This window comes from Canis lupus, chromosome 17 (assembly GCF_003254725.2).
Source record: "Canis lupus dingo isolate Sandy chromosome 17, ASM325472v2, whole genome shotgun sequence".
NCBI classification, from domain to species: domain Eukaryota; kingdom Metazoa; phylum Chordata; class Mammalia; order Carnivora; family Canidae; genus Canis; species Canis lupus.
The window spans coordinates 24,254,930-24,279,286 of NC_064259.1; the positions used below are offsets into that span (position 1 = coordinate 24,254,930).

General features: G+C 35.9%; 1 protein-coding gene across 5 annotated transcripts in view; it reads left to right on the forward strand.

The window, feature by feature from the left end:
• The window catches only part of LCLAT1 (lysocardiolipin acyltransferase 1), a 192,698-nt gene that overhangs the window by 99,828 nt on the left and 68,513 nt on the right, over window positions 1-24,357 (forward strand). For all 5 annotated transcript variants that reach the window (XM_049095956.1, XM_049095955.1, XM_049095958.1 and 2 more), the window contains 2 exons: window positions 11,552-11,698; window positions 21,227-21,343. In XM_049095956.1, coding sequence (XP_048951913.1) covers window positions 11,552-11,698; window positions 21,227-21,343 — 264 coding nt within the window. The remainder of the gene's footprint in view (window positions 1-11,551; window positions 11,699-21,226; window positions 21,344-24,357) is intronic.

Consider the following 24,357-nt stretch of genomic DNA (forward strand, 5'->3'; position numbering starts at 1 on the left):
GTGGCTAGATATCACATTCATATCTGTGTATTTTCAGATATAAAACGAAAATCATTTTCATCTTTGCTATTTTGCTAGTTGCAAAATAAGTTCTTGTAATTGTTGATTTTATAGTTTCAGTTGCCAGAGTTGCTCGGCTGAGATCAGTTTTGATGCTTTTTTGTTGTCGTCGTTGGGGAGGGAGGGAAACCCATTGGGAACAAAGGTTCAATTCAGTTAAGTCATGTGCCAGGCACTATATACTAGGATTATACTTCTTTCTAGGATTACACTGAGAACTGAGTAATTTTTTAGGATTGCATTGAGATCTAATTTAAGTGAAGCTTTTGTTTTGAGTTTGTTAGCTGACTTCTTAACAAAACTCAAGCCCTGTACTCCATGGAAGTTTACAGTTTCTTTGGGTGGGATAAATTGTTCACTCAGTCACTTACTGAAGTTAATACAATTGATTACCTAAATTGCATATCTCATTGATGTGCACCACCTCTGATATTCTGGTCAGATTTGTGTTGCTTCAGGCTGCTTGGCATCTTAAATGTAAGCTATGGAAGTGTATTTTGATTCTAGGCCTTTTAGTACCCCTACATCTACTGAAAATGAAGAAATTCCTTTGCTTAAATTAATAAGTAGACTCTAAAAATTACCTAAAAAAATGCTTTTATGACAGGGTGGTTTTTAGAAGAGAACAGTAAAAGAATTTGGGAGGGGCGGGGGGGGGGAGCTTTAGGGTTTTGTGTCTGTTTTGCATTTAGTGGAGAAGCACAAACAAAATGTTTCTGTGATCCGTTTGAGCCAACTTTGAAAAGGGTACTTTATAATAGTAGAAAGATAGGAGAGATGCACTCAGTGTACCCTATAGTTTGTTTCTTAACCTTAATATTAATAGATAATTTGACTCCAGTGCCTTCAGTTGCCCTTTCACTTGTGGCTAAATGAGGTATCTCTCAATGGAAAATGGTGGGATGAGTTGTTTTTTACAGAAAAAGGCAACATTGTGATACTGAGGAAAAAATGAATTGGCTGTTAGATTTATTGTATATGTCATCATTAGAAGAGTTTAAAAAATGCTTTTTTCTTGTTTATCATAAATCATATAGAAAATATTTTCTTTGTGCTTGAAGTCAGATATTTCTGAGTGTTATACTATTGTGTAATGAACACCAGGCAGGGACATATGATGAAGCCAAGAATTAGAAATGTTCTTCCACAATAAAAATAATGCCAAAACCATATCTTAGAAGTGTTTTTACTGATAATCTTTAACTATTTATGGTATAGTAAGTGAATCCAGGTAAGAATATTAAGGTCTTCGAGTTTAGAATGCTAAGTGGGGAAAAAAAAAAAAAAAAAGAATGCTAAGTGGCCATTATTTATATATTTTTTAAAAATCAAGCAAAAGTTTGGATCAACAAATAGTTGATTGTTAAATACCTTTTTATGTGGAATAATTTTAGATTGATAAAAAAATTGCAAAGACAGTACAGAGGTAGTGGAAAGTGAGGTGGGTGGGGGGTTGGGGTGACTGGGTGATGGGCACTGAGGGGAGCACTTGGTGGGATGAGCACTGGGTGTTAGGCTATATAGGCAGATTGAACTCCAATAAAAAAAATATTTTAAAAAATTTTACTCATACCTAAAAAAAAATTTGTATTTTCTTCACCCAGATTCTGTGGGATGTGTGTCCAAACAAGAGATTAACATGGGTACAATATGATTAACGACCTGCCTTATTCAGATTTCAGATGCCCTTTTTCTGTTCCAGAATCCAACTGAGGATTTTTATTCACCATGTTTCTTTAGTCTCATTCTGTAGCAGTCTGTCCTTATTTTGGTGCTTTTGAAGAGCACTGGTTGAATATTTTATAGACTGTTCTTCAATTTGAGTTTGTATATTTTCCCATGATCAGATGGGGTTATGGGTTTTAGGGAAAGGCACCACAGAGATGAAGTGCTCCTCTCATCTCCTCAGAGAGGTCCATGGTATCAATATGGCTTATCACTGGTGATGTTAACTGTAATCATTTGGTTTAAGGTGGTGCCTGCCAAGTTTCTCCATTATGAAGTTGCTATTTTTACTTTTTACATATTTTTTATTCACTAACAACAGCCCATATACAAGGGCTGTGGAGGGGGTACTAAACTTTACTTCCTGGAGTGAGATGTATCTGCATATTTTATTTGTAATTCTGTAAAGAAGATTTGTCCCTTCTTATTTATTTATAAATACCAATATGAAGTTGTTGATATTTTTTTCTTTGGGTTATGATTCAGTATGATTTATTTTGTTGACAACATTGTATGACCTTTGCCAGTGGGATATCTTGCAGGTTGGCTCTTGTGTCCTTTTGGGCCTCCATCTCCCCCCGCCCCCTTTTAACTTTCTAGTGGTATAAGATTCTTATATGTTCCTTGCCCCCTCCCTAGACTCAACATTTCTGTAAGGAATCCTAGTTATGTTTCTTAATGATGTTAGAAACTAAGATCTTGGCACTGATGATACTCTGCAGTAGTTTCCTATTAGTGCTTATATCATGAACAGAGTGGCTTAAACAGTACACATCATCTTGAAGTTCTGGAGTTCAGAAGTCTGAGGTGGCACCCATTGGGCTAAAATCAAGGCATTGACAGGACTGGTTTCTTTCTGTAGGCTCTGTATAGAATATATTTCCTGGACTTTTTTCAGCTTCAATTGAATACTTGGTCCTTCGCTCCTGGTCCCCTTCCTACACCTTTAAAGCCAGAAATGACTGGTTGAATCCCTTTTGCTTTAACATGAGTCTTTTTCTGCTTCTTTTTTCTTCTTTTAAGGACCTCTGTGATTATAATTAGACCCTGTAGGCTAATTTAGGGTCATCTTCTGCCTTAAATTCAGTTGATTCTCTTATGCTATGTCACGTACACAGTTCTGGGAATTAGGATGTAGACCTCTTTTTGGGGGGGACATTATTTTGCCCACCACATGCTAGTTGCTACAGGCTCTCTCAGTGTACAGAACTAGTAATGTATTTAGCATAGAAATTCATTTTCCATAGGAATAGATTTCTTAGATGGCAGTTCATCTAAAAAATTCTTAAATGGCAAATCTTGTACAATATGAAAGACACATTTTAGTCCCACAATATTGTGAACCTAAAATTTATAACCAGGAAGCCTTATCTTGCCAACAAAAGCCACCAGTAAATAGTATTTCTTCAGTGTCAAGCAGGACTTTCTGCTCTTTACAGGTAGGTATGATAATCTCTTTGTGGAGTCTATGAAATTTGCAGTGAGGGTGGCTTTTATCTTGGAAGTTAATCAGCTTAGAAGAGGGATGTAGACCACATTACCTAATATAAAATGTTGAGTTCAAAGAAGATAGGGCTTCCCTAACTTTGTATAGTGTTTAGCACCGTGACCAAGGTTGAAATTTTGGGAAATAATTACTTGTTCTGGATTTATATGTAAATTATTGTTATGCATAGCTACACCCTCGGTAAATACAGTATTTGCTCATGATTGCTGTGATTTAAGTTTATACAAAAATTTGCATCTGTTTATATCACTCTTTCTCATTTAGTAGAGGCCTATGGATAGCATTTCCTTGATTGCATCCATACCCTCTATTCAGGATTGAAAATAAAATAAAGAGAACAATTTGTCTCTTCAAATTGCATTTGGTTTCTGGTTTCGCATTTATAGTTCTATGGTAGATACCATAATGAATTAATGAATACATGGACAACAGTGATACATCAGATTAATTTATCTTTGAAGTTCAGTCTTTACACTTGATCTTAGCCAAAAGGCTGAGAAGCAATGAAGTCCGGTCTTTAGAGCACTAGGTGAGTAGCACAGATATTTTCATGATTCTCTTAACTATATCCATCTACACTAAAATGAAAAAAGAGAAAAAATTGTGTAAAGAGCTTCCTTTTTTTTTTTTTGGATTTTATTAGGGGCAGGGGAGGGACAGAAGGGGAGAGAGAGAGGAAAAAAAAAAAAAACTCAAGCAGTCTTATTGCTGAGCACAGATGGAGCCCACCTCTGGTGACCTCCATCTCATAACCCTGAGATCAGACCTGAGCCATCACCAAGAGTCAGACACTTAACTGAGTATACCACTCAGGTGTCTGAAGAGCTTACTTTTTTTTTTTTATTAGAAAGAATGCATAATGTTAAAAATACACTCAATTAGGTTTTTTTTTTTTCCTTTTTAGAGAATTCAAAAACTTGATAAAAGAGAATTTAAGCCAAGGAAAACCAGATTCTAAAATTATGTGGTAGTTTGCAATAATAGTGTATGCTCAGGGATTACTCCTGTCTGCTTTGAGAAGAAGGCAATGCTGATAACTTTAGTGAGGTTTTAGAAAGGAGACAGTGGTAACAGAGCCATGCCAGCATCCACAGAATCTGTCTTTATAAACCTGCCAGGCTCCTAGCCCTTGTCTAAGAAATTCAGAAATTGATAGATGGAATGTCCTCCAATGGAAAAGTATGAAAAAGACAAATAAAATAGACAAATTTCAGAGGATATGATCAGTTGCATGGTTATTTATCTAGTCATAGAGATATGAAATAAATGTCCCCAAAATGTATGTTTGAGGATCTCTAGAATGTTAATAAAACTCTGAGTATTATGCTAAACACAGAGTATTGCATTGATGGCAGTGACATGGAAGAAGAAATTCACAAGGTGTTCCTGTGATTTTTATGAAAGGGAGAAAAACATTTAAGCTCAAGGAAGTAGAAAAGATTCAGAAGCGTAAGTGATGTATAAATAGATATGAGAAGACAAAGGCACAAAGGGGAAAAATCATCTTCAGAGGAAGGTCCAAGAGCTAGACTGATGCAGTCATTTTACTTCCCTTTCTGGAATTTCTGAAACATACAGACTGTTGGAAAAAGTTTCATGGCACAGCCCCACAGGTCTTGTTACTCTAGCTCTCTTCCCCCAGGGGAGCAACAGATGTTCTCACTTGGAATGAAGAAATATCTTCTACCTATCAGTACTATTGAGTCTAGAATCTTTCTTTTTTTTTTAAGATTTTATTTATTTATTCATGAGAGATGGAGAGAGAGGCAGAGACATAGGCAGAGGGAGAAGCAAGCTCCTCGTAGGAGCCTGATGTGGGACTCGATCCCCAGACCCAGGATGACGCCTTGAGCTGATGGTAGATGCTCAACTGCTGAGCCACCCAGGCGTCCCAGTCTAGAACATTCTTTATGCATATGAAGACAATCCAGAATTAATATTTGTGGAGAATGTACCACTTTAAAGGGAGTCTAATATTAAAAAATGGAAAGTTTAACCTCCAAGGAATATATAATTCTCCTAGGAGAACTTAAACTATGTTTACCTACTATCTTTAGAGAGATTCAAGTCTATATTGCAGAGAGGCTGTTTAGTGCACTGGTTAAAAACATTAGCATTGGAGCCAGACTGCTTGTCTCTGAAACTGGTTTTTACTGCTGATTAGTTCTTTGAGTCTTAGTGTACCTCAGTTTTCCTCATCCATTATTAAATAGGATAATAATTTTACCTAATTCATAAGGTTCTTGAATAATTGACTTAATGAAAAATGCTTAGAATAGGATCAGGCATATCCTTCAGTAAACATTTTTATTAAAATTGTTACTCTTTGTATTTGTCATGGCTTATATGTTTTGTTTGTCCACAACAATTGGCTGCTATAAAAAGATCCAATTGGGGACGCCTATGTGACTCAGTTGAATGTCTGACTCTTGATGTTGGCTCAGGTCATGATCTCAGGATGCGAGATGGAGCCCCACATTGGGCTTGGCACTCAACAGTGTGGGGGGAGGGTGGGTCATGAGATTCTCTCTCCCTCTGCTCCTCCCCTCCTCACATGCACAGACATGTGTGCTCTTTCTCTGAAATAAACAAATCTTTTAAAATAGAACCAGTTGTAAGTTCTAAAAATTAAAATTTTAATTTTAAATTAAAAATTTAATGAAATTTTAAATTTCATTGCTGAAATAAACTCAGTTAATAGACTGAGAATCAGATTAGTGAGGTGGATGATCAAACCAGTGGATTTTCCTTGAGCCCAATGTCAATTGAAAGGAGATGAAAAGTATGAGAGGACAAATCCAGAAGTTAACAACTAGCTAACATAAGTTCAGACAGAAAGTTAGAATGAAGAGAATATATTTTCTTAACTAATGGAAGGAATATACCCAGTGTTAAAGATGACTCACATTGGAAGAATGTAGCAACTGCTGAGCAGAATTAATGAAAAAATCCCATACCTAGACTCACATGGGGAACATTCCATGAAACCAAAAGTAAAGAGAAAACCATGAAAGCTTCCAGAGGGGAAAGAGATTAGGTTATCTACACAGATCAGATTGATGTCAGATGTCTTAGCAGCCATATTAGATGATGGAAGACCATGGAAAAATAGCTTTGAAATCCTCAAGGGAAAATGATTTGGAATTTCAAGATTTGTTTTAGCCAAACTAGCCCTCAAAATTTGAGAACAAATATATACATTTTAGGAATGCAAAGACTCAAACATATTTTGAAAGAAATTCCTTCATGTGGACTAATAGAGGACATAAGATAAAAGAAATGGTGACAAGCAAGGAAGCTGGTGAACTTAGAGTTGAGTCTAAGCAACTAGAATAGTTTCTGTGAAGCATAAGTACTGTGTTAGTAATAATAATAGCAACTTTAGGGAACTTTTGGATGGTTTATATAAATTTTGAAAACAGGACAAGAGGAAAGCATACTTTTTTGGGGAGGGGATTACAGTTTAACTCATGCTGATATAATTATAGAAGTTTGTCAAAAATGGAAAGCTGAAAAAAATTTTAAGGATGACCATTAAAAGAACAAAATAGAGTATACAGTTTCCAAACCCCTGGAATAGGAGTTAGTAGACTGCTCCATAAAGGGCTAGGCAGTAAATATTTTAAGCTTTGTGGGCAATACTGTTCTCTTTCCTGCCCCTGTTCCACTCTGCCACTGCAGCATGAAAGCAGCCATAGACAGTCTCTGTAAACAGATAGGTGTGGCTGAGCTCCAATCAAACTTCGTTTATAAACATGAAATTTGAATTTCATATAATTTTCATAAATTAAAAAATATTCTTCTTGACTTGTGGGCCATTCAAAGCCAGTGGGCTGAGTTTTGTCCATAGTTTGTTGACCTCTGCATTAGAGAACAAAAGAAGGGGGCAGAGAAAACTTAATAATTTCAACTAAAGACAAAAAAGGGGAAAAGGTGGACAAGAAATCCTCAAGTCTAACAAACATGAAACATAAATAGTTATGTCAGTAAAAACAAAACAAAACAGTTCCCCTAATAAATTGTGAAGGGAGTAAACCTTTCTAGTAAAGACAGGTTCTCAGATTGAGTAGGTCATGATATATCTGTACAAAACAGTGCTACCTGTTAATAGTCATTCCTGTAACAGTGCAGTTAGCAAACTGTTACTGCTTCACCTTGGGATAAGGACATAAGCAGGGAAGAGTACTTGGGAACGGTTGGAGTGTTATGACATTGTTATAACTTCTAAGTGTGTGATTGCTGTTCTAGTAATTCATTTTATTGCATTTTACACAACCGTTAGTAATGGTTCAGAAATTAAAACAGGTTTGAGAAGCACTAGTAGAGAATACAATGCAGGTATCAAAAAAATGAAGTAGATCCATATGTATAGATTCGTTAAATGAAAACAAATCACAGAGCAGTATAGAGGTACCATGTTAAGTTTTTTAAGATCCCAATCGTGTATGTAATGGATTTTTAAAATGTGGATCAATTCACATCCAACTGTTAACTGTGGTTATAAACAGAAGTTATGATTGTTGGGCCTGCAGTTGATGGATGTGGTAATAAAGTAGTATTTTCTTGTTTGAATCTACATACTTTTGTATTGTTTGACATTTTTTTGTTTGACATTTTTTTACAGCAGTATGTTTTCATTTATTGTGTAATGCTTTTTAAATATTTTATTACTCAAATTAAATGATCTTGTGGTCCTTTCAATACTTGGCAATTGAATATCCATATGGAAAACAAGATCTTTAACCTCTACCTCACACGATACACAAAAATTAATTTGAAATGAATTATAAACCAAAACATGAAAGTCAAAACAATAAAGTTACTAGAAGAATACATAGAATAATATCTTCACAACTCTGGAGTAGACAAAAATTTCTTAAGTGAGACACAAAAAGCATCAGCCATAAGGACAAGATTTGTAAATTGGGCCTCATTAGTATTAGTTGTTAGGTTCATAATAAGACACCAGTAAGGGAGAGAAAATTCAAGTAACATTGAGAGATGATATTTGGCATATTATATCTTTGAAACCTATAATTTTCTGTGTGTGCAAAAAGTTTGGAAAGACACTTAACAAAAAAAAAGACATTGATGGCTACTTTGCATGTGAAAAGGCTCTCAATCAACATTGATAATCAAAAGAGAAATGCAAACTCACACTATTATACCTGGACTAGAATGGCTAAAATTAAAAGACCCACTAAGAGCTAATGTTGGCTAGGCATAGATAAATCAATTAGAATGCTTATATGTTGCTGGTAGAAGTGTCAGTTGGTATAATTGCTTCAAAAAACATGCTGCCTACTAAGGCTGGGCATACATATAAATCCTGTGATATAGCCACTTCCCTCCCTAGTATTCACTCGGAAGCTGGGTGCTTATGTTCAAAAAAAGATAGAAAAATATCCATACTAACTTTCTTCCTAATAGCTAAGAAATATCTCCATCAAGAGTATAAGTTGTGGTATATTCATGTAACTGACTGTTGTACAGCAATACAGAGAAAATACTGCTACCTGTAACTACATGGATGAATCTCATTGGCTCAAAACTGAGCAGAAGGAGCCAAAGACAAAAGAATACCTACAGTGTGATTTCATTTACATGCTTTATGGTAAAAGAGGTCAAAATAATGGTTTCCTTGGTTGGGGGGTGGTACAGTGGTAACTGGCCGAGGGGCAAATGGGAATATTCGGGGATGCTGGAAATGTTCAACACCTTACTCTGGATGGTGGCCACATATCATTAAGCTCTACATATACACACTTAATATCTGCACACTTTACTGTAAGTTATACATTAATAAAAAAAGTTTAAAAAAGGAATGCCTGGGTGGCTCAGTTGGTTAAATTTCTGAGTCTTGATTTTGGCTCAAAAGTCATGATCTCAAGGTTGTGGGATCAAGTCTTGCACCAGCTCCACATTCAGCAGGGAGTCTGCTTGGGATTCTCTCTCCCTCCCTCTCTCAAATAAATAAATCTTTTAAAATATGTTTAAAAAAGAAAACTCCAACTTATGCTTTACCTTGTGATATGAAATTGTGTCAATATCCTATGCCAAAATTTTAACATATTCAAGGGCTTTTCTTTTTAGGTCTTACATTCTTTTCCAGTTGTCTTTTTTTGTAGGTGCATTGTTCTGGTTTAATCATTGTTGCTTTGTAATACATTTACTGTTTAATGATGTCTTTCCTGCTCTCATTCAAATTCTCACACACATTCATGCCATAGGAATTTTTATTATAATTACATGAAACTAATAAATTATAAATTTGGAGATCATTAATATGTGGGTCAAAGTTCAGAAACATGTTTCTCAGCATTTCCTCCCAGTTCTTTAGTTGTCTTTATGTGACTGTACAGGTTGTTTATTTTTGTACATTTTTGTTTGGCTAAGGTGAATGGGAACTTTTTTGGTTACATTTTTATTTTCCTTCATATAGTATTACTATAACTTCTTAATCTCAGTAATGAGAATAGTTATTGTTTATTGACACATTGTGCTAAGCAATCTTATTTCTTACAACAATCCTTGTCAGGTAAATGCTATCACAGTATTATGCTCATTTTTACATTTGGGGTCAGTGAGGGACAAAGACTGAACAGCTGCTTTCTGGCAAAGGTATGATTCTAACCCAGGCACTCTCACTCCAGAGCTACACTGTCAAAAAATACTACACTGTAGGCCTAGGTGTCCTCAGTGAAGGAGGAGGGACAGGTAGGAAGGCTAAGTGTGGGATCAAATCTAGTACTGATGGATGTGACTGACAGTGGTGAGTAGTAATTGGATGTATAGCAGCAAGACCTATCCTGAAGTCAATTGTTGGGTATACATTAATTTATATTTGTAGACTACAGTATTCTAGTTTGGACTTATTCAAACCAGATAGGCTTATAATTTTTTAAAACCATTAGCAAATAATTTAATGATAATTTTATGTATTCCTAGGGTACCATTGTGTTTACCAAATAATGTTAGCTATTGTTTTAGTTGTGTTCTCTGTTTACAAGGAACTACCACTATTTCCCTCTAGTTGAAATAAAGATACACTTGACCATAAGGGAGATGGACTCTTGTGGATATCCAAGAGGTGGATCCATAGACTGGCCAGCCCTTGCGGAGACTAAAGCTGTCATCTGTTCTGGATTAAAATCAACTGTAGGCATCTCAGCAACAGAATTTTTAGCTCTTTACTGCAGTGTACTGTTTTTGTCTTCCTTCAACTGTCGCTATCATAATATATGCTTTTTTCTTTTGTCCATCCATTTGTGTTTATATTGTTTATATTTTCTCCATGGTCCTGTAAAATTTCTGATAACATTTGATTGGCCATGGTAGTTATTGTGTTTGGGCCAAGTGTTTCCTGGTTCATAGACTGTTGAACGGACTGTAGATTGGCTGCCTTAAATCAACTTTACCACAGTAGTTCTAGTCATTTCTGGCCAGGGAGGGATGGCTGGTTAGGTAAACATGGCTCATCTAAGGCTACTACCTCTTTAGTAGTAAGGTTGATCTGCCCTAAATATAAAGGGAATGTGATCACAGTATGTATTCTGGCTAATGTGTTCAGTATGCATTATACTTTTCCCTTTTAAATAAAATCTAGGGTGCTTGGGTGACTCAGTTGCTTAAGCCTTTGGCTCAGGTCATGATCCTGGGTTCCTGGGATCAAGTCTCACGTCAGGCTCCCTGCTGAGCCTGCTTCGCCTTCTATCTCTGCCCTTCTCCTCTGCTCATGTGCATGCTCCCTCTCCCTCTTAAATAAATAAAAAATCTAAAGAAGTGGCTACAATTGAAAATAGCAGCTGAATTTAGAGGTTGAGTAATACAGAAGGGGAAATATTGAAGGGAATGCTTGTATACATGATTTGAGAACAAGGATCTTACTGTTTTGTAAGCCTGATAACATGTTGTGTATCTTTTGTGAATAGCTTGCTTGAAATGTCTGGTTGGGATTATTAAAACTTTAGAGGAGTTACTGATAAATATTAGGGAAGTTTTTTTCCTTGCTATTTTAATAGCTAGATTTGACTTGAACAAAGGTTTTTGAGGATTTTGCAAACCCATGAATTTAGCAAATTCCTTTAAAATATTCTCTGGTCTATGCATTTTTAACACAAGATCAGTGATGAACTTAAGGTATGTCATAAGCTGCCTATTAAGATAGTAAATGATTTATGATAAAAATTGAAATATTCAATATTTATTTTTATCAGCAATAAAATTATATGTAAATGCTTGTTGTTAAATTGATTCTAGGTTGGGCCATGCAGGCTGCTGCGTATATCTTCATTCATAGGAAATGGAAGGATGACAAGAGCCATTTTGAAGACATGATTGATTATTTTTGTGATATCCGTGAACCACTCCAACTCCTCATATTCCCTGAAGGGACTGATCTCACAGGTAGGTAGCCTGGGATTGGATCACAGAATTTTAAAACATGAAGAAACTTAGAAATCACTTAGTCTAAACTTCTATTCTTCAGATGAAATAATTGAACACCAGTAAGATTAATGGCCCACCACTAAGGTCATTCACTCAGTGATCAGTAGCATATCAGAACCTAGAACCCCTGGTTTCCAGGCCATAGAATTTATGATGGACAACTCCAAGAGGTCATTATTCATACTTGCCCTCCTCGTGCTTTGTATTTTTAAGGTGCACTATATATTTTAGATATCAGCCTTTTACTTTTATAGAATTTTTAATTATTTTTATGGAACCACAACAAAACAAAACAAAACAGCCAGTGAAATCTTAAGAAGGACAAAACCTAATTTTAAAGTCCCCTTCCTGTTCTATATATTCTGTCCTCTTTCAAGAGACATATTCATTATGCTTTTTTTCTCAATTTTTTTTATAAGAAAAGGATATAATAGTAACCGATTTCATCTTTTGTTTTAAATTAATATGTTGGCTTTCTCTGGGTATTTTAAAGCTTTATCTCTAATTAAGCAGGAAAGACTTTGTCCTGTCCTCAAGAAAATTCAACCACCACTGAGTTGTGGAGGGGAACACAGGAGGACATATTTTGGACTTTTCTGCCTTCCCAGAAATTAAACTACATGCATAGGCCAAGAATGCCAGTGAATCTCAAGGAATTGTTTAAAAGATTAAAAACAAATACAGTCTTTTATCCTTACTGTGTGAGAAAGTGTGAGAAATCAGTGGTTCTCACACTTTTTTAAAGCATAGGTCATTTTTGCAGATGAAGCTGCCTGTTGCAGTCTGGGATTTAAGACAGATTGAAGAAGTGTTGTGATTGAATATTGGCAGGGTGGGGTAAGCTTGGACAGGAAGCAGTTCTGTGGAATCCAAGTCAAAAGAGCAAAATTTTAAAACTGTTAATCCCCTGGTTACTTCAAGAAACATACAGCAGAATTTGAGAAGGATCTGGTGGATAAAGGTCAATGCTGTACAAGAGAAGACAGCTTGAAGCAGAGTAGAGCTGAATTCTAAAAATCACAAATAGTATGGAGGGCTAACACTGAACTTGTCTTCCAAATCCTCAATATGAGATTAAGGCAACTAAGAGGTACTGAGAAGGGCTGCAGAGGGGGAGAACATGCTAATTTATGGAACTCAGTACCTACAAAGAGTTCAAGATGAAAAACACAAACTATACAACTATTTTAAGTGAATGGGTGAATAAGCCATACTGTGCTACTGAGGGAAATTCAGGTATTTTGAGAAACATTTACCATTGATACCAAGAAAGAGCTCTTCTCTGTTACTGATGGAACAGAACTGAATGAATCATGGCAATTTTTACTTGATAGTTTTATGTACTAAAATAATGCTTACTATATAGGTTTGATTTTTATACTTAAGATTCTAAAAGTAGTTGGATCACAGAGGATAATATTGAGGATAATATGATTACATATTGTTTAAGCTTGAAAATATATTGTAAGTTATAAATTAATTGATTCCCAGAGCTAAACTACCATTAGGAAGTTATAATGTATAGATACTTGCATTTAAATCTTACAATACTTTAGAATGTATAATACTTAAATTTGGGGGTTGAAATATAACTATATAATAGAAAATAATTTACTGAGATGATAGATGGATTGATATTTGTGAATGCCAAAGCAGACACAAAAGAATGGCAGCTTTGGAAGTTTTTAGTAATTAAAAACTAATAGGAAAAAGAGCTCTGGGATTGCTGATACTTTATGGTATATTAATGCTAAAATGTTTATATATTAGGTCTTTAGAGCCTGTAAAATATATAAACTTATTAAAATCTTTTTCATTCTTATTTTTTTCTTAAGTGTTTTTTTTTTACATGATGAACTTAACACCTAATGGCATATTTTCAGGGTTCAGAGTACTCACCATTACATGATACAATCGCATGTTTTTAAAGTTAAAATGGTATTTATATTTTAAAACCAACTTTTAAAAGCTAGACTGTTTGCCAAATACAGAAAAAAGATCCGGAAGCTTTCAAGAAAAAAAAAATTTTTTTGAAACAGGATTATACAGGTAGTTTTGATCTAGAATAAATCATGGTCTTCAACTAAGTGTCTTGTTACTTCAAGGGTGTTTTTAGTTACCATAGTTAACTTGAAACTTGAGAATTTTAAGTCCAAGGAGAATGTTTTAGAACACTCTTTAAGTTCTGAGTCTAACTTGCTTGCACATTTTCAAATTAGTGTGTTTAATATAACTACATAAATTTTATCTTCATATGTTATTGTGGGTTATAACTTTTTTCTTGCCTATGGAAGTTATATATGTGAACTGGGGGAAATTTAGAAACATAGAAGAGAGGACAAAAATTGCTATAATCCCACTGCCCATAAACAAACACTATTGTAATTTTGGTCCATTGCTTTTGGATCATTTGGTCACATATCTGTGCATGTGCATACACACATGTGCATAGACACACATACATATAATTTTAAACAATTTTAAAAGTGGCATTACACCTTTCTTTGCACCTAATGTTATATTATCTCTCCTATCATTATTTATTCCTTGAAAACATGTGTTTTAAAGGTTGGGCAGTTTTATATCATACTGGTTTATTTGGTAGGGTTGTCTAGGGAAACAACCAATAGGATGTGTGTGTATATTTGTGTGTATGGTGGAGGGGGAGAGGTTGAGATTGAGAGAAATTGAGCTGGGAGTTGGGGATTTATTTTAAGGAGTTGCCTCACATGATTGTGGAGGTTTGGCAAGTCAAAAATTTGCAGGGTGAGTTAGCAGGCTGGAGACTCAGGGAGGAGTTGTAGTTTGAGTCCAGAGGCAGTCAGTCTGCTGACAGAATTCTTTCTTGCTTAAGGAGGTTAGTCTTTTTCTTTTAAAGCCTTCAAGTGATTGGATATGGCTCACTCACAATATGGAGAGTAATCTGTTTATATGAAGTCTTCTGATTTAGTTATTAATCTCATTCACAAATACCTTCACAAAATATCTAGAATAATGTTTGACCAACTATCTGGGTACTCTGGCTATGCCAGTTTGATTCATAAAATTAATCATAACAATTGGTATACTGTAATTTTGAGTTCTTTTTTCCTGATCTGGAAAAGAAAGCTTTTCTAGGATTTAACAATTTTAATATTACACGTAATCACTGTTATACATAAATTTCATTTAATGAGTGCTCTGAAGCTTTATATACAAAATAAAGTCCCTACTTTTATGAAGCTTACATTCTATGAAGAAAGACAGACTAAAAAACCAGTTAATAAAAATATGTCAGATATCCATAAATCCTATGCAGAGAAATAAAGCAAGATAAGGACAGGGAGAGGAATAGATAGGGCACAGAATTCTCTTTTATATAAGGTAGTTAAAAGCAGCCCCTTAAATTTCTGTGTAAATAGAGACTAACCAAACAAAGCAAAAAACCTTGCAGGTGCCTGGGTACTAGGCATTCTGGGCAGCAGAAAGAACACTTGCACAGACCCTGAAGTGCAAACCTGCTTGGCTGGTTTGAGAACATAGAATGGCCGCCAGTAGTCTCTTTGGGGGTGGGAGGAGTGTTGGCCCTGGAGCATTACCAGCAGTGAGCTGACAAGACAGGAGGCTGTGGTCAGAAAGAGGGAGGCTGTTGCAGTTACTAATAATCAGAGTGGGGGAGTGGGTAAATGAAATGGAAATAGAAGGAAAAATCTGCATCTCTTCATGTCTCTGATTACCTCTACCTCAGCACGTTGTGACTCTATGTTTTTAGAACTACTTGTATTCCCATTCTATAGCAGAGTTCAGTTTTGTCTTCGGATCCCCAAAGTCTGTGATGAACTGGAAGAGGAAACTTCCAGTTTCCTGGAAGTAGTTAACTACTCGTCTTTGTACTGTCCCTGAGATTCCTCCTTCCATGGAAGGTCCTCCTAGCTGTCTATCACATAGTGTTTTGAGTTCTGTGCCCAGGGTATTCTCCTCAAATGAATGTGAGATGAGCTTATTCCTTTCCATGTTCACAGTCTATACTTTTATCTGGGGACTATGCATATTTAGTTCTTTAACTTGTTTCTTCAATTATGAAAATAGAGTGTCACCTTTTTAGAAGTGTATTCTTTGAATATTATACTGTTGTGGAATCCATACATGGTTTTTTGAGGTTTGAGGACTCTGTGATCTTAAATTTATTCCTAGGAAGGTTGGGTTTATATAGAGGAAGTTTTTTTTCTTATGACTTGGAATAGTCTGTAAATTTTAGGATGCAGCTGAGAGTTGCAGATTCTAACATCTGCTGTCATCAGAAGGTATTTCATGATCTCTCCCAGCAGTTGAGGCCAAATTTCTGAACACTACTTTTTCCAAATATATTTGCTGAATAATGGGTTTGGTTCTTCTTGGAACTTATAAAGTTACCTCATGGAATGGAAAAAGAAGTTTTTGCCAACAATTGGAACATATACTTGACTCTGTAACTATATTCAGCCAAACCATGTTCAGATGTTTGTACATGATGTGCTAATCATGTGCCCATTCTGTTGGGGAGTGGTTTTGGTTAGTAATATTAGCATGTTCTGTGCCTGAGCAAGGCAGACATTTCACTTTGCATTGAAGCCCTAAATTACTGGGTTAAAAGAAATGTTGAGTTGTTACATTTGACATATTGGCTACCTTTTTTTTTTTTTTCTGGGGGTCCAGGTCCTTATATTTTATTACTATCTTAGTTTTATTAGCATCTTTTAATATTTCAATTTTTATTATGTATGGACTATTTTATGAACATTTTAGTTTATTTGTATTATAATTGTATTTCAGTTTTCATTGTATATTGACTACCTAAGGAAATCCTTTAAGTAATTTTAAAGATTTTTTTTTAATAATAAATTTATTTTTTATTGGTGTTCAATTTGCCAACATACAGAATAACACTCAGTGCTCATCCTGTCAAGTGTCCCCCTCAGTGCCCGTCACCCATTCACCCCCACCCCCCACCCCCTGCCCTCCTCCCCTTCCACCACCCCTAGTTCGTTTCCCAGAGTTAGGAGTCTTTATGTTCTGTCTCCCTTTCTGATATTTCCCACACATTTCTTCTCCCTTCCCTTATATTCCCTTTCACTATTATTTATAGTCCCCAAATGAATGAGAACATATAATCTTTGTCCTTCTCCGATTGGCTCATTTCACTCAGCATAATACTCTCCAGTTCCATCCACATTGAAGCAAATGGTGGGTATTTGTCATTTCTAATGGCTGAGTAATATTCCACTGTATACATAAACCACATCTTCTTTATCCATTCATCTTTCGATGGACACCGAGGCTCCTTCCACAGTTTGGCTATTGTGGACATTGCTGCTAGAAACATCGGGGTGCAGGTGTCCCGGCGTTTCATTGCATCTGAATCTTTGGGGTAAATCCCCAACAGTGCAATTGCTGGGTCGTAGGGCAGGTCTATTTTTAACTCTTTGAGGAACCTCCACACAGTTTTCCAGAGTGGCTGCACCAGTTCACATTCCCACCAACAGGGTAAGAGGGTTCCCTTTTCTCCACATCCTCTCCAACATTTGTGGTTTCCTGCCTTGTTAATTTTCCCCATTCTCACTGGTGTGAGGTGGTATCTCATTGTGGTTTTGATTTGTATTTCCCTGATGGCAAGTGATGCAGAGCATTTTCTCATGTGCATGTTGGCCATGTCTATGTCTTCCTCTGTGAGATTTCTCTTCATGTCCTTTGCTCATTTCATGATTGGATTGTTTGTTTCTTTGCTGTTGACTTTAGTAAGTTCTTTATAGATCTTGGAAACTATCCCTTTATCTGATACATCATTTGCAAATATCTTCTCCCATTCTGTAGGTTGTCTTTGAGTTTTGTTGACTGTATCCTTTGCTGTGCAAAAGCTTCTTACCTTGATGAAGTCCCAATAGTTCATTTTTGCTTTTGTTTCTTTTGCCTTTGTGGATGTATCTTGTAAGAAGTTACTGTGGCTGAGTTCAAAAAGGGTGTTGCCTGTGTTCTCCTCTAGGATTTTGATGGAATCTTGTCTCACACTTAGATCTTTCATCCATTTTGAGTTTATCTTTGTGTATGGTGAAAGAGAGTGGTCTAGTTTCATTCTTCTGCATGTGGATGTCCAATTTTCCCAGCACCATTTATTGAAGCGACTGTCCTTTTCCCAGTGGAGAGTCTTTCCTGTTTTGTCGAATATTAGTTGACCATAGAGTTGAGGGTCCACTTCTGGGTTCTCTATTCTGTTCCATTGATCTGTGTGTCTGTTTTTGTGCCAGTACCACACTGTCTTGATGACCACAGCTTTGTAGTACAACCTGAAATCTGGCATTGTGATGCCCCCAGATATGGTTTTCTTTTTTAAAATTCCCCTGGCTATTCGGGGTCTTTTCTGATTCCACACAAATCTTAAAATAATTTGTTCTAACTCTCTGAAGAAAGTCCATGGTATTTTGATAAGGATTGCATTAAACGTGTAAATTGCCCTGGGTAACATTGACATTTTCACAATATTAATTCTGCCAATCCATGAGCATGGGATATTTTTCCATCTCTTTGTGTCTTCCTCAATTTCTTTCAGAAGTGTTCTATAGTTTTTAGGGTATACATCCTTTACCTCTTTGGTTAGGTTTATTCCTAGGTATCTTATGCTTTTGGGTGCAATTGTAAATGGGATTGACTCCTTAATTTCTCTTTCTTCAGTCTCATTGTTAGTGTGTAGAAATGCCACTGATTTCTGAGCATTGATTTTGTATCCTGCCATGCTACCAAATTGCTGTATGAGTTCTAGCAATCTTGGGGTGGAGGCTTTTGGGTTTTCTATGTAGAGTAGTTATCAGCGAAGAGGGAGAGTTTGACTTCTTCTTTGCCAATTTGAATGCCTTTAATGTCTTTTTGTTGTCTGATTGCTGAGCCTAGGATTTGCAGTACTATGTTGAATAGCAGTGCTGAGAGTGGACATCCCTGTCTTGTTCCTGATCTTAGGGGAAAGGCTCCCAGTGCTTCCCCATTGAGAATTATATTTGCTGTGGGCTTTTCGTAGATGGCTTTTAAGATGTTGAGGAATGTTCCCTCTATCCCTACACTCTGAAGAGTTTTTTTTTTTTTTTAATTTTTATTTATTTATGATAGTCACACACAGAGAGAGAGGCAGAGACATAGGCAGAGGGAGAAGCAGGCTCCATGCACCGGGAGCCCGATGTGGGATTCGATCCCGGGTCTCCAGGACCGCGCTCTGGGCCAAAGGCAGGTGCTAAACCGCTGCGCCACCCAGGGATCCCCACTCTGAAGAGTTTTGATCAGGAATGGATGCTGTATTTTGTCAAATGCTTTCTCTGCATCTAATGAGAGGATCATATGGTTCTTGGTTTTTCTCTTGCTGATAAGATGAACCACATTGATTGTTTTATGAGTGTTGAACCAGCCTTGTGTCCCAGGGATAAATCCTACTTGGTCATGGTGAATAATTTTCTTAATGTACTGTTGGATCCTATTGGCTAGTATCTTGTTGAGAATTTTTGCATCCATGTTCATCAGGGATATTGGTCTATAATTCTCCTTTTTGGTGGGGTCCTTGTCTGGTTTTGGAATTAAGGTGATGCTGGCCTCATAAAACGAATTTGGAAGTACTCCATCTCTTTCTATCTTTCCAAACAGCTTTAGTAGAATAGGTATGGTTTCTTCTTTAAACGTTTGATAGAATTCCCCTGGGAAGCCATCTGGCCCTGGACTTTTGTGTCTTGGGAGGTTTTTGATGACTGCTTCAATTTCCTCCCTGGTTATTGACCTGTTCAGGTTTTCTATTTCTTCCTGTTCCAGTTTTGGTAGTTTGTGACTTTCCAGAAATGCGTCCATTTCTTCTAGATTGCCTAATTTATTGGTGTATAGCTGTTCATAATATGTTTTTAAAATCGTTTGTATTTCCTTGGTGTTGGTAGTGATCTCTCCTTTTTCATTCATGATTTTGTTAATTTGAGTCTTCTCTCTCTTCTTTTTAATAAGGCTGGCTAATGGTTTATCTATCTTATTAATTCTTTCAAAGAACCAACTCCTGGTTTTGTTGATCTGTTCCACAGTTCTTCTGGTCTCGATTTCGTTTAGTTCTGCTCGAATCTTTATTAACTCTCGTCTTCTGCTGGGTGTAGGATCTATTTGCTGTTTTTTCTCTAGCTCCTTTATGTGTAAGGTTAGCTTTTGTATTTGAGTTCTTTCCAGTTGTTGAATGGATGCTTGTATTGCGATGTATTTCCCCCTCAGGACTGCTTTTGCCGCATCCCAAAGATTTTGAACGGTTGTATCTTCATTCTCATTAGTTTCCATGAATCTCTTTAATTCTTCCTTAATTTCCTGGTTGACCCTTTCATCTTTTAGCAGGCTGGTCCTTAACCTCCACGTGTTTGAAGTCCTTCCAAACTTCTTGTTGTGATCTAGTTCTAATTTCAAGGCATTATGGTCTGAGAATATGTAGAGGACGATCCCAATCTTTTGGTATCAGTTCAGACCCAATTTGTGACCCAGTATGTGGTCTATTCTGGAGAAAGTTCCATGTGCGCTTGAGAAGAATGTGTATTCAGTTGAGTTTGGATGTAAAGTTCTGTAGATATCTGTGAAATCCATCTGGTCCAGTGTATCATTTAAAGCTCTCGTTTCTTTGGAGATGTTGTGCTTAGAAGACCTATCGAGTGTAGAAAGCGCTAGATTGAAGTCACCAAGTATAAGTGTATTATTATCTAAGTATATCTTAACTTTGGTTATTAATTGATTTATATATTTGGCAGCTCCCACATTCGGGGCATATATATTGAGGATTGTTAAGTCCTCTTATTGGATAGATCCTTTAAGTATGATATAGTGTCCCTCTTCATCTCTCACTATAGTGTTTGGGGTAAATTTTAGTTTATCTGATATAAGGATGGCTGCCCCTGCTTTCTTTTGAGGACCATTTGAATGGTAAATGGTTCTCCAACCTTTTATTTTCAGGCTGTAGGTGTCCTTCTGTCTAAAATGAGTCTCTTGTAGACAGCAAATAGATGGGTCCTGCTTTTTTATCCAGTCTGAAACCCTGTGCCTTTTGATGGGGTCATTAAGCCCATTCACGTTCAGAGTTATTATTGAAAGATATGAGTTTAGTGTCCCCATGATATCTATTCAGTCCTTCTTTTTGTGGATTGTTCCACTGGACTTCTTCTTAAAGGGGAATTTTAAGAGTCCCCCTTAAAATTTCTTGCAGAGCTGGTTTAATTTCAAAGATTTAAATATGAATTTCAGGAAATAGTTATAAAAAGTCCTATCAGTAATACCCTATTATAAAAATTCCAAAAATTACAAAAATTCTAGGATCTTTGTTAGGGACTAAAGTGTTTGTATCTTTTCATTTGACTCCTACATACTGTATTCAGTAATTACAGATGAATTAACTGCCATTTTATCAAATCTTTCACTGTTTTCTTATCTCATTTATCTTCCTTTATTTTATGGCTTCTAATAGTCTTTTATTTTTTTTAGAAAACAGCAAGGCTCGAAGTAATGATTTTGCTGAAAAGAATGGACTTCAGAAATATGAATATGTCTTACACCCAAGAACTACAGGCTTTACTTTTGTAGTAGACCGTCTAAGAGAAGGTAAGCACCCATCTCAAAAGGCGATGGTTTATGTGAGTGGCAACAATTGCTAAACTTTATGGGTAGCCCTTTAGAATTTATGAAGCATTTTTTCATATTTTTTCTCAAGATATAAGATACTGTGGTTTTTTACTAAGTTGACCCCATGTGCTAAAATGTCTTATTATGTATTCTTTTAAAATATCAGAGATATCTTTATAAAATTTTTTTCGTCCTCTTGCAATAGACAGAAAACACATACAATTAACTCATATTCTATTTTTAAGTTTTTTTTTTTAAAGCACCAAAACTGTCTTGAAAGTATCTTAACATACTATTGCTCTTTATAGCTTGAAAAGTATTTTTTGCATTTACTATTTCACTACTTCCAACAAATGATTCTGGTTGGTAGGAAGGCAAGTACTCCTTCCATTTTATAGTTAAATAGAACTGGCATACAAGGAGGTTAATAATTTTCCATAGGTGAGGAATGGAACCTCATTTTTCTGCTTCCTAGTTTGTAGCTCATACTACTATCTCACACTTAGTCAAGAGTCATGTCTATTGCTGGGCATATCAGGGTAAGGTGGTTCCATTGATGGTATCACATTTGTTTAAATGTTTACATTTTCATATTTGTTATGTAAAAAAACCAATTGTACATCTTATTTTTATCTATATATATTGATACATGTGTAGAGACAAAATAATATATATGAATATATATACATGGAAAATGAATTATCCAGAAACATGCTGAAGTGTTACTAATTTTACAAGCCCAGAGTCACCTAGTTCAAGAAAAATCTTATTTGCATGTTTCTGCTCTCCACTCTGATTTCTACCAAGCCATATTGTATGATGGTGATACCTATGATAAATTATCACCCTCATCTGATAATTGCTAAATTGTCATAAAACTGCTTGTGGTTAACATGAAAGATGTTGTGCCGCATTATGTAAGAAAAGGTTTAAAGTTCTTGCATCTTCTCTCCATGGCATCACTGTTGTTCCTTTAGGGTTTAATGTACTTTAGGATACAAAGTGGAACTTCAGTTAATGAACTCTGCCAGGATGAGGCATCTTTACAACTAAGTACCCATGATTTAGAAGAAATATATAGTCCAAAATTACATTGGTAGAGTAAACCAAAAAATGTTTTGTCCCTGTTAGTTTGGCTTTCTCTTGAAATTCTGTGGTAATAACTAATATGAAATGACTTATGGGCTTGATGGTCTTATTGCATATGAAATAGTGTCTATCTACCCAGTGAAGCTCCTGCAGAACACAATTCTTCATGCCTGTGGAATGGGACAGGGAGGTATAAAGACATTCAAGTGGTGGTGGGTTTTTGTTGTTTTTTTTTTTTTTTGCTTTTTTAATGTGATGCCACTTAATTGCCACTTAACTGTGGCATCCAGCTTAGGCTCACCCTTCTCATTCAACAGTATGTTTTCTATTTCCTCGCTAATCTGATAGCTTATAGTATTTAATGATTTCTTTAAAGGTATTTTTGACATCATGGAACACATTCATCTACTAGATTTCTCTATAAACACAAGCATGTTGTTGGAATATATCTTTTACTAATAAAGATCTTCCTAAATGTAGGCAGGATAATAGATTATCTTATAGTGGATAAGGATGTATCTATAGAGTTCTCTATTCTGAAATCTGGAAGATATTTTAATAGCAAGTTGATTTATAACTTTGGGGAATGTGTGTTACTTAGTCATCACTCAAAGTACTAGTCAACAACCACAGTGTATAATTTTTCCTGCTAGAACTGGCAACTGATTCCACACCCCCATCAGTGAAAAAAAAGAGAAACCCAGATGATTCTATTTACTTCAGTTAGAAAAGAAGAATATATTGTACAACATAATTATAAAAAAAGAAATAGGATTATAACAGTAATAGCAGCTAATATTTATTGAGCATTTACAACGTACCAGGCGTTGTGCTAAGTATTTTATATGTATAAGGTCAGTTAAACCTGACAATAACCATAACCATACATGGTAGTTACTGTTATTAATATTCAAGTTGTAGGGCAAAACTGAAGCAGAAACTGAGGTGAAAGAGCTTCTCAGAGTTATTCCTCTCATTGAATATCCCACACTCTTTCTATTATAACTTGGTGCCTCTTATATTTGTAGTATGATTTTAGTTAACAGAACCTCCAAATCATAAAGCACTTTTGTAACAATAGTGAACAGGATGGCTTTCCTCAAAAAAAGAGTTTAAAAAGAAAAACAAAGAAGCTTAAATGGTCAGATCATGGAGGGAGTACCAAAAGAGGAAGTTATGGTTCTGCCTAAGATAAGGGGAGCAGGCACACCGAAGGAGGCATCAGGGGAAGAGTCAAGGGCAGCTCTGCTCTCAGGAATCAGGTGTGGTGTCAAGTGAGCATAAAAAGTTTCATCAAAGGTCAGAGGTGAAGAGGATCTTTTTTTTTTTTTTTTTAAGATTTTCTTTATTTTTTCAAGAGAGACACAGAGAAAGTGCCAGAGGGAGAAGGAGACTCCATGCAGGGAACCCGAGGTGGGATTCGATCCTGGGACTTCCAGATCACGCCCTGAGCTAAAGGCAGATGCTCAACCACTGAGCCACCCAGCTGTCCCAAGAGGATCTTAGAAACCATCTAGCCCAGAGTACCTTCCCTAGAAAAGGAATTAAAGCCTCAGAAAGGGCCTAACCCAACTTTCTAATCTTTAGGTCCCTGAGATTTGCTTTTGATAATCAATTATGTAAAAAACAAGCTCTCTGTTTTAACAAATAACCATTATAAATAAATTATTCCATTCTAGAGACCACATATTAAAATGAATTATCATAAAATAACATCTTCACTGCTCATGCACAAAACTAAATTCAGTGTTGCTGACATCAGTTTGGCAGTCAGCACTAATGGGCACATAGAAGTTTAGGACATCAATAAGCTAAGGATGAAGTCTTACCAAGAAAAACTGAAGAAATGAAAATGCAAAACAAGGAAAGTAGCTTCTGTGTCTTTGTTCAGAATATATTTCACT